This window comes from Cygnus olor, chromosome 3, assembly GCF_009769625.2.
Source record: "Cygnus olor isolate bCygOlo1 chromosome 3, bCygOlo1.pri.v2, whole genome shotgun sequence".
Lineage (NCBI taxonomy): Eukaryota > Metazoa > Chordata > Aves > Anseriformes > Anatidae > Cygnus > Cygnus olor.
In genome coordinates this window covers 92653421-92664752 of record NC_049171.1, presented here as the reverse complement: position 1 = coordinate 92664752, position 11332 = coordinate 92653421, and the positions used below count along the sequence as shown (strand labels likewise).

The 11332-nt window shown below is 38.4% G+C and overlaps 2 protein-coding genes across 12 annotated transcripts in view; one reads left to right on the top strand and one right to left on the bottom strand.

The window, feature by feature from the left end:
* Positions 1–11332, bottom strand: part of PIGF (phosphatidylinositol glycan anchor biosynthesis class F) — a 25630-nt gene extending 14298 nt beyond the window's left edge. For 4 of the 8 annotated variants that reach the window (XM_040553463.1, XM_040553465.1, XM_040553462.1 and 1 more), the window contains exons 1-5: positions 11198–11332; positions 10677–10912; positions 8945–9036; positions 8001–8117; positions 2622–2730 (exon numbers count right to left, since the gene is read on the bottom strand). In XM_040553463.1, coding sequence (XP_040409397.1) covers positions 2622–2730; positions 8001–8117; positions 8945–9036; positions 10677–10904 — 546 coding nt within the window. In that variant the 5' untranslated portion in view covers positions 10905–10912; positions 11198–11332. Of the gene's footprint in view, positions 1–2621; positions 2731–8000; positions 8118–8944; positions 9037–10676; positions 11001–11031; positions 11144–11197 lie in introns of those variants that run through there. The other 4 variants (XM_040553460.1, XM_040553461.1, XM_040553459.1 and 1 more) reach the window with 2 other exon arrangements.
* Positions 11199–11332, top strand: part of CRIPT (CXXC repeat containing interactor of PDZ3 domain) — a 66072-nt gene continuing 65938 nt past the window's right edge. For all 4 annotated transcript variants that reach the window (XM_040553471.1, XM_040553469.1, XM_040553470.1 and 1 more), the window contains exon 1: positions 11199–11332. In XM_040553471.1, the coding sequence (XP_040409405.1) occupies positions 11317–11332 (16 nt within the window). In that variant the 5' untranslated portion in view covers positions 11199–11316.

Below are 11332 nucleotides of genomic sequence, written 5' to 3'. Positions count from 1 at the left end.
TCATCTGAGGTCTTGAATTGCTCAGATGATGATTAAAGTAATGATCAAGCAGTTCAGACTCAAAAATGAGTAGTAAGATTTCTTCACACCCCCCCCCGCAAGATTTTAAATCCTACAAGAAGTGGGGAGGGGAAGAAATTAAAGGCGCATAATGAAAAGAACACAGCAGTAAAAGCTCTGATCTAGGTACAGAAAAAAAAAGCTTTTATGCAGGAGTTGGTAGTCAGAGACTCTCCCCTGATAACTTTGGTATCAAGAGTACATCAGAAATGAGGGTGGAGATGGTAAAAGGAAAGAGAAATACAGACATACAGTTTTTGCTGCTTCCTGAGTTCCCTAGGAAGCATTCATGCCCAGAAATAGCAACGAATTATGGTATTTGAGGTTTCTGCAGATGCTTTGCTGTTCTGAGGAGCCAGATAATATCTTTTTAGATGTATAGATTCCAGAGCTTAACTTCAGTCAGTTACATTTGGTTTGTATGACTTTGAAAACTTTTCAAACAGAGAAAGCCACCAGACCATTACCAAACTTGTCCCTCCTACTGTGGAGTGACAGAGGGAATGGACAAGTAAAGAAATGAACTGTACTTAAAGTTATCTGTTTTAAGCTATTAAATGTCTTTGCTTTGTTAATCAGAGCCTATTGACTTTCATTAAGTTTTCCTTATACCATCGGTGCATAAAAGGTGAAGTTTTCATACACAGCATATTAGCTAAGTCTGAGATCTTTTGTGTGTGTGTGTGTACACACATGCATGTATTTTCTTAAAAGAGATGAGCAGTCACACATGTGTATGGTATTCATTTATCTAAATATGGGTGTCCAGTGCCATTTTAGGTATCCTACTGTTCAGTCTAGTCTCCACCTACTGTTCTGGAAGGTGATGGGTTCCCTTTTATGTCCTGTGCAATATCCAGCAGTCCCATGTGAGTTTCTGGATGTATCAGATGGCACTCGATATTACATTTAAATTACCGAGTATCATCCAAAACTCACGTATGCGGAGTCACTCTAATCCTAAATTCTGATCAATTATTATTTTCTGAATTATTATTCATACACAACAGTTTTTACGCCAGAAGATGAAATTCTGTACTAGGAAATGCAACACGAAGAGTAACTCAAAGAGGAGGCAGAGAGCATTTTGGACTTCTTTTTGACAGTTGTGAACAAAGCAGAGGAACAGACAACATGCCATTACATGCTTGTATAAATGCAAGTTTTCATCAACACTTGTATGGATTGACTCAGCACAAATGACAGTGAGTGAAGACACAGACAATTTTAACTGCAAGCATGTGAATAAAATAAAACTTGCCAGATGTGACATGACATTTTAAAATCCTAGCTGAGCAAGAAAAGAAGCACTCGTTTCTCATTGCAAAAAGGTCATTGCAAGAAGAGATGAGGTTGCATTTCAACTAATTCCTTGGTTTTCTGGATGACATTCAGGAAAGTCCAGCAACAATAAACTAGTTGCCAACACTAGCCAGTCTCTATGCGAGACTGACGGTGAAATAACTTGCAGAAATAAAACCAAGCTGTTTTAGGGATGAAAACTTTATTTTATACTTAAGGTATTATTCTACTCCTCTAATCTTATTTTTGAAATAGAAATGTTAATGTCTCTTTACACTGGTGTATAGAAAGGCTGATGGTATAAAAACAGGCTGTTCTCTACTTTTGGAAGACAAATTCCTGTTGCAGCTCTAAGCCACAATGCTTCTACAGTATCCGATAGAAAAGTGTTGCCTGCTATACTGACTTCTGAAAGAAACCTTTGAAACTGTCTGCTTAAGAACAGGCCTGCTAGGTGCTACTCAGCTGAGAGTTTATGAGTTTGGTAACCTGAGGAAAGAAAATATCCACTGAGGATCTTTAGGAAAAATTGGTACTATTATCATCATTTTATGGCAATTGCAGATTTTGGTTATATTTAATAGAATCATTTCTCCATGCCAAACAAAACATGAAGATAATAGCACAGACGTGAATTTAGAAAAACGGAATCTGCAATGCCAGCTTCACATTTTTTATTGTGCAACTGTGAAGCTAACCCTTGCCTTCCTCTGAAGTCAGAAGGTAAGTTTTCAGTACAGTGCTTTGGCTGCACCATTTCCACAAATCAATCCAAATCTACTTTAAATGCATTCTGTTAAGTGATTTTATGGAAGATAGAGGGGAACTAAAACACACTAGGAGAGCATCTTTCCTTCCCTACCCATAAGCAATAAAAGATACCAGACTAAAGGTAGACAAACCTGGAGCCATCTTTATCATTTCACATTTCTCTTCCTCCTTGTCTAGCTTCTTCATATCAAAACCCTTACAGCTCTATTTCACGAGAAGACTTGCATGCAGCAAACACGCCCATAAATCTATAACAAAGAGTCTCTTAAGAAGGAAGGGCAAAAATTCTGCATTTTACGTCCTCATTCTGTAAGCACAGATGCTTCTAACGGCATTTTAAATGTTTGGCACAACCCTACAGAAATAAGGTATGAGTAAATCCAATATACCTGTACAGTTTCAGAGCAATTTTGTGTAGCTTGCAGGACAATTTTGTAGCTTTATACCCAGAAAATAAATATATTCATGATAAAGGTGTAGATACTAACCTGCCAAGGTCGATCCCAATCAAGAGGAATAGGAAATGCTCCAAACCAAGCTCCTAGTATACTGCATGTTGTAGTAATCTGTAGACTGTTTTCCCAGATGGAGGTAGCTCTGCAAGAGAAGTGTGTTACAAGATTTCAACAGCAGCAAAAGTTACCAGTTCCGAATGTTAGATCTGATTTCTTCCAAGATTTTTGAGATTACAAACAAATAATCAATATATTTGATAAATAGCATGCAAGTTTCTCCTAACAGGTATATACAAACTATATGTAAAATGTAAGTTGCATATTTTAGCTATAATCACAATCTTTCTATAACACTCATTAAAGAGATCTTCTCCCCTTGAGGTGTTTACTGAAAAAGCTAATTTATTTTACCTGAAAACACTCCTATTGAATTTGAAACACCATAACAACAGCAAGTTAAAATATCACAAAAACACTATGTGCATTGCAAGGAAAAACAGACGTGAAGGGGTAGTATGGGATCACAAAGTACTCTATGGCATAGATACGTTGTTATTCTTTCATGCCGAAGACAATTTGAAATTTAAAGAGAAGCCCGTTATGTTAATATTGCAAAGCAAACTTACACGAACTGAAAAGAAACACTGCAAAGTAAATGCAGCCTGCATATTACAGCTTTTAAGCCACATTGCTTCCAAGTTCAACTACGCTGGCAGCAGGATGTATTTCTTGCATGCTGAAGACTTCCTTTTGCATCGCCAATCATGGTGTGTAGTGTACCACAGCAGATATTAATGAGTTTGGTCTTGAGTTTATAGCCTCCTACCACTAGGAAAAAATTTGGAAAAGTTGGATTTCCACTTATTAGATACGCATTTATTGTCCATTATCAGTTTACCAAGTGATTGCTTTGCTTTCCTCAAGCCATGAGCATCTGCGTTCTTTGTACCAGTTAAGAAAACAGAACAGCAGTTCAGAACACCATAGGGCATAGTTCTGAGAGGCAGGAGGACTGGGTTCGAATCCCTGCTCCAAATCTGTAAGAGGAGAGATCTGAATCTTAGATTTTCTATATCTTAGATTATAAACACAAATACAACTTTAGCCAACTGGGGGGGGGGGGGGGGGGAAGGCATTTTTATGGCTAGAGGTCTAGACAGCAGTAAACCCCAAACTTCACAAGCGATGTTTAGGTTGCATGATAAGAAAAGCTTTAAACCTTTAACCCTTGTTTAGAAGAGTCTAAAATTTCACACTATTTCTGAGTACGTGTAACTCGCTGCTGCATTTGATATTTGACAGAAATACAAGCGTAGGGCAAACATTTTCTGTTGTTTGCAAAATAAAGGTCATACAGATTACAGTATTTATAATTCAATGCTAACATTTGGGGGCAGAAACAGACACTATTTCATCTACATTAACCCCATCCCTGTAACTTGTAATACTAGATTTAAGCACACAATTCTATTCATTTGTATTTTTAAAAAAATATTTATGTCTGCACATTGAAACTTGTAAATTATTTCCAGAAGCTGAATAACTGAGCAGGCAGTTGTGAGCCAGCAGGGAGAAGAGAACATTCACTACAGCCCTAAAGGAGTGAAAGAGCCAGGAGAATATACCGAGGACTGACTGAGGTACATTTATACCTCACAAGACATCCTATCTGGTAAATCTACACACATCCTGCTGCACCATATGGAGGCACCAGACTGAGTCCAAAAGCAAAACAACAGAATTAGCAAGGCACAGTGCCCGAGTGAAGAACAGCCACTGGCAGCCTGGCAACAACGAGAGCTTCTCATTCATCCACTCCGCAGCACGGACACAGGCTACTCCAACACAGCATGCCATGTCCTCCAACATCGTATCACAGTAACAATGTTTTGATTATTCTCTTTTCTGCATGGAATATCACCTATCAGGATTTTTACAGGTATTCATTGATGCATCACACAAATCCTTCTTTTACCTGAGGAGCAATGGTAGAAACATTTATGAACTTTATGTTTTATAGATTTCTGTATTTTTAAACCATGAATAAATGAGAACTGAAATGATTCTGCAGGCAAGACCAGTGATATTTAAGATGATAAATTATCACGAGTGGCATAAAGACCTTTTAAAACCTCAAATCATTATTTAATCCCATTAATTATACAGGTTAAGCGCTGTTCTAACTAACGTTTGAATTAAGAGGTTAGTTAAAAAAAGAATTTATTAAGACAGCTCCTGGTCAGACAAGATCTAGAATTTCTGCACTGTGGCAGTACTGAAATACAAAGCAGTACAGCGCTTTGACAATGCCCACCTTTCCAAAGGACATTTCCAAATCTGTGAGAGTAAGCAGGACACAATAAGTGATGAGATGAGAGAAATGAGAACTGGACAGAGCCATAAAGCTACTGGTTTATACTATTTTTTTGGACAAGCTCCAAATAGAGAATCTACTTCCCACCCAGGTAACATCTTACAACTGCTATGACACCAGAAATTTCAACACAGTTGCACAGATTAGGGACTTGAAATAAATTGTCTTCAAAAGGAGGAATAAAAAATAATAAAAAAAATCAGCAATGGAGAGCTGATTTCTTCAAGACTTTTATGCGGGAGGCTATTTTAGCCAACAACTACTGAAACACCCTTTAAGGTCTCCTACTTCCATTAGTGTCAATATGCCTTCCCACAGCTTTTATTTCCCTCTACCCACTCTCAGCAGCACATGATAGCATATGATCAGTGTCATGACACTGCGTGTCAGAACAGTGAGTCCAGAGACAGCCAGAGTGGGCCCATCCCTTCTCAAATGGAAAATCGGTGAAAAGAAGAGCCCTATTTACAGCCTCCTTAAAACTCAAGTCTTGATGATGCAGAATGCGCAAGCTTCCTTTTCTCACACATTCTATGTGTACACAGACTCCTCAGGCAAGAGTAAATTGTTCTTCAAAAATTCTAAGAAATTTGAGCTTTTACTTCATTTGGTTCAAACTGTTCAAAAAGTGCACTCAGTTTGAAAACATGAAGCACGTGGAATTTTCTGCCTGAGCTACAATTGTGTTTCACGCATTCCAACAAAACAATGCCTTCCTCATCCACCAACATCCCAAACACTGCTAATACAAGCAATAAGCCTGCAGTGTCACAGACCACGTTATCCTGAGCTGGCATGTGTCATCTGCCCCCTACAGGTGAGGTGACTTAGACTCACAGACTGATCTTTTGGCTTTCTTAGAAGCGATCACTTGACTAGAAGTGCTGCAATTAAAAACAGAGAAAGCTAAGCACCTCCGCAGAAAAAACAAGCACTTCACAAAATTATCTCCAATCTATTTATGGCAGATGACACAATTGTACCATAGCTATTACAATGCAATAGGTTATATACCACGTTACTTCAATGTAACATTATGAGTAGGTATCCAGAGGAATAGCTGGCTAATTAATATTAACATCTATCACTTGTTTACACTTGATACATCAAGATAAACTTTTTTAGGTGCCCTTTTCCATTTTTCTGTGAAGACAAAAGCACAAGCACATCCCGATCTTTTAAGTATTGCACAGGCAAATAAAAGTAACAAAAATTAAGTGTCAATGATTACTTCGGTCTAAATCGTACTCATTTTTTGTAAACAAGTTCTTCTTTCATTCTACACTACGTTCTTAATCAGACTTTCCAGCTTGCTATCTCAGTGCAATTCAATTCAGTACACTTGTCTTTCAAGGCACACAGCCATGCTGACCTTACCTGACTGCCCTTTTCCTCCTTTCAACCTGTCCCACCTCATTCCAAACGGTTAAGTCAGAGGAAACAACCTTGTAATAAATCATGCCTACACTCAGCTAACACCTAAGTGCAAGACCTTCCAACTCATGAATTCATGAGGTCAAATGAAAAGCCAACAGAATTCTTTGTAAATGAACATCTTGCTGCAATCCCTAAAAAAATGCTATAGTATTTCTTTGTAGTCTATTTTCGTTCAAAGGGTAGTCTAACTAAACATCGTTATTAAATACGCATTTTATTCTGATAACATCACACGGCTCACTAGTAAGAAACATGTACAAGGTGTCACAGCAAAAACGTCAAAGCAAGACAACCCTGTTTCCTATGCAATAATTATACTGAAACAACATTGGGATCCAGAGTAGGCAAGAAACAGACACGCGTTCAAGGTCTAACCTAGCACAAAGAAAGACTGTTGTCAAACATCTGTTACTTGAATTCACCTATGATTTCCAGTTGCAAAACTTCCAAAGATGACTAAGTGAACCAGCAATGATTTGTTTTGGCTAAACAACTCCATGCTTCTATTGAATTATTGCAAGGTGTCATCTCTATTACTCTATTCACTCCCTCTACTGAAAATAAAAAGCAGGCATAACCAACTTGGATAAGCATTTAAGATAATTTTCAGTAAGCTGAGAACTGAGACAATACAAAAAATGATACATGAAACAACTATAAAAAGTCTATTTTTGACCTTCTCTACACAAGTTTAAAACAAAAGCAACTCATTAGGTCAGCAGAGCTATACAACTTTTCATTTTCTTTGGAGGTGAGAATTTGCCCTTATGAACTGTTATATGGGAATGAATGCTAAGATCTTATTATTGAACTTCAAGCATACATAGGGCTTCTTTATGTTTCAGAGTCCTAGCCTTTCAATGTTCCTGTTATTTAATGAGTGAAAAAAGGCAGAAGAGAGAGAATACTTCTGAAAAATAAGTTATCCTTAATACATGGCAATGATATGGCTTTTACTAGGTTAAAAAAGCTTATTTTCCTTTAAACATACTCTTGAAAAAAAAATTATGCTTGAAAACTCTGACACTGAAAACAGCTTTCTCTGAAATTTGAAAGAGAGCACCGACAAAGACTATGTACTTAAGAGCATAGTAGATTATATATAATTTTCACAGTTACATCCAAGTTAAAAATATTGTTAAAAGTGTGTTTGTTCTGGCTTACTATTGCTACTGTAAACACTGTCTTTATAAAGGTATGATTTTCCCTATGCAGCTCAGTCACAAGACTCCTTTCTATTTAATGATCATCATACTGGCCAGCAGAATGGTTTTACATCACTAAAATGCTCATTTGAAACTTTACTTCCTTCAAACAAATAAAGCAAGATTTAGTCTCTGGATACCAGATGTAAAAAGCCAGTTTTCTGGTCACCAAATCAAACCCATAATTTCACTTGAACACTTTTTTAGCGTCTTCAAAACTACTAATTTTGTCAGAAAAGTTTTCATAGGCCCTAAATTACAAAAGTGAAAAAAACACACCATAATTCAGGAAGCTTCCTTTTTTTTTTTTTCTTTCTTTTCAAAAAAATATATGATATCTTATTTACATTAATTCACTCTATTCTAAATTTTACCTGGAGTGGAAATGGAACTTACCCGTTTTTACTAAATACCCGTATCCAAGCTTGTATGTTTGGTCCCAGCATACATAAACATTGTAAAGTAGTAAAGGTGGACAGAAGAACTGCAAACAAAAATGTCTCAGTCACTGACCTACAAAGAAGCAATATAACAAAATAAAGTCAGGTAAAGCTACTAATTTTTTTATTTTTTATTTTTTAAAGAGCTCCAAGATTTAGGAAAAAACCCTCTTAGTCAACTTGTGAAAGCATGCATGCTTTCTTAAGCCTCATGTAGAAGTCTTTTCTTCTTACTCTAAAACAGTAAAGAAAAATAGGAAAAAAAAATCTGGTATCTGTTTGTTACCTCAACAAAGACTGCAATGTAGTATCTTACTTAAATGCCTGATACCTGCAACATTTTAAAAAATACATTATATACCTCATACATAACATCAGTTCCGAAGAACACTTGGATATTTACTTCAATATTCAATTTATTTTTCTAGTTTGACATTGTGGAAGCAACCATGAACCCAAACTAGACGATGTCATTGTTAGTCAGTAATTGATCATCTCTCTCAGAAATCAGTTAGGTTGCTTCATGTTTCTCCTATTTTCTTAATCATCCTTAAAAATTAAAAATACTAATATCAAAAGGATGAAAGATAAGCAAGATGCATATTTTAGAAGCTTATGGTAGAAATGACTAAATGAAACTTGGAAAATATTCATACCCATAACTATAACAAATACTATAGTAAAAGTGTTTGTTTGTAACTGCCTCATGAAACATATCTCCAAATACAGAGAAATTGTAAGAGCTAACTTCTACAAAAAGACAGCCATCCTTCTCCGCCCAGCCAGGAGCTTATCTTCAAATATCCAATGTACCGGCTAATACACAAGAACTTATACCAATATCAGCAAGGAGAACTCCCCCTTAAAGCGTTTAGAGAAAAATAGGGTCTTCTGACTTACTCTATGAGAGGTGCTCCATAAAGAACAATAATCGCATGAAATAGTATGCAAGACATGAAAAAGTATATACAGCATTTTAGAAATCTGGATATCTAAAAAAGAGCAATAAAATATCAGAATAATGTTTCAAAAGAAGAGAGAACATAAGTAACATACCTAGCCTATATCTTATCAACAGCACTGCACACTACCTATTTCTTCAGATATAGAATTTTAGCTACAGCACAGTATGATAACAGCATGGTATATTTCCACACAGGTTTCCTTATGTTTAATACTTTAAATAATGAATTACAAATGACCACGCTCACTCCATCTAAAATGTTTTCACCCACCTTGTAATGTTAAGACAAACATACAAAAAATACAACTGGAAATGACAAAATAAACAGAGATAGTTTCATCAGATATTTTTACGTGCTTTACATGTGAGCATTACATCCATTCATTACATCCATTCATTAAAAGGCATCTTTTACAGAATGTGAAAAAGTATTTAAAAGCAAGAAAGTACCTAACATGAAAAAAGACATGCAAAATTAAATATAATACGTAAAGCTATATAAAATAAAACCCTCTATGGTTTGAACTTGGCATCTTAAATTCTAAATCCCTTTGAAAAATGCTCACGACTTTTCATAGATCTGCAAAACACCAATAACTGTCCATGAATTTAAACAACAGTTTCTGGGTACTCCCTGTATTGGACAGAAGTACAGACACTCGATAAATAGTTTTGGTTAGGTCTGTTCTGGTCAGATCACCAATGGAAACCCATAATCTCACTTGAACACTTTTTTGATATTCATTCCTTACACTAGGCTGGGATGAAATCTCACCTAGAACACGATGCCCGCTTCATTTTCAAATCACAGATGGTTAAAATACTTGTTTTCCATGATGACTTTGTGTATTTTACGTCCCTCTCTGTCAACAGGATATTAAGGCAGAAGTATTACATACAAAGATGCTGCTTTCTGGGATGTTTGCTTAACTCTTTAAGAGTCACCACCTAAGAGCGTTTGACTTTGTCTGACCCAGCAGCATGCGGAGAGTGCACAACTCTCAAGCTGCCCTCAAAGGACTGGTTGTGCGCTGCTCTGAATTGGCCCTCTTCAAGCTTATTATGTTGGGATTCATACCTTTAATGCTTCTGTTACAGTCTGCAACTATAAAAAAAAATTCTCCTAGGTATATATAGTGTGCTGATTTAGTCATTCACAGCAATGCAATCACTAAAATACTTTTTCAGTTTGCTTTTTAGACTTTACTAGCTTGTTTAAATTGCTCTTCTCACTCTTACACCTCAAATCCTACGCACTATTTCTCTTCTTTTTGAAATGACTCCAAACCTATAATGACACAAGAGAAAAGTGTATCCTCATGATACTGAGGGTCAGGCCTGGACTAGGAGGTGCCTTCTGGGCCCGTCCTGCTTTGCGCTGGCGTTTGCCAGTGAATTGTTCTTGGACCCAGGGCTACAAACCACAGTGTGTCAGCAAGAAACAGGCAGGGAATTGCTCACCCAAACAGGCTGCTTGCAGGTAAGGAATGAAGTAAATTCTCCATTATTTTCAGGATATTTAACAACAGGTGTTGCACTCAGCTCATTCATGGAAAACAAGGATTCACCACCAAAAATTCCAACTCCTTTCTTTCTCATCTGATTAGTTCAATGAAAGAATTAGCTTCCCCTCCGTATCGGCTGGTAGTAACTTAAGAATAAGCTTACCTTGTTACCCAAAGAACTTCTCTTAGGAGACAGGCTTGGTTTTAGAACTAAACACAACATTACATTAAGGGTACCGACGCAACCAGAACAAACGCACAGCCACGTGAGGTGCGTCCCCAAAACCGTGAACCCGTCCAGGAAGAAAGCTGGCACGATGGCAGTCAGGACGACGGAGGCAGCGCAGAGCAGGTTGGCAGCCCACAGCCTCCTTATTTCGGCATCCCTCATCGTGCTCCCTGCAACACAGCGAGCGGCGCGGGCGCACCGGCGGCCATTTCGTGGCAGAACGGCACCGCCGCCACACGACCCCGGGCACCGCCGCCCGCACACCAACGAACGCCGGGCACCGCCGCCCCAAACCTGAGCACCCCGGGCCGGGAGCGGCCTCTCCCGGCGCCCTTCCCCGCTCTCCCACCAGCCGCGGGGCCACAGCCCCGACCCTATCCCTATCCCTATCCCTGTCCCTGTCCCTATCCCTGTCCCTTCCCCTACCCCTGTCCCTGTCCCCCGCGGCCACTTACCGCGGCCTCACCCCCGGCGCGGCTCCGTGGCCGCCCGGCGACGGAAAACGGCGGCGGCAGCAGCAGCTCGTCAGCTCCGGGGCGGACCCGGAAGGTGCCGGTTGTTGTGAGGGGCAGCCATGGTGTGCGAGAAGT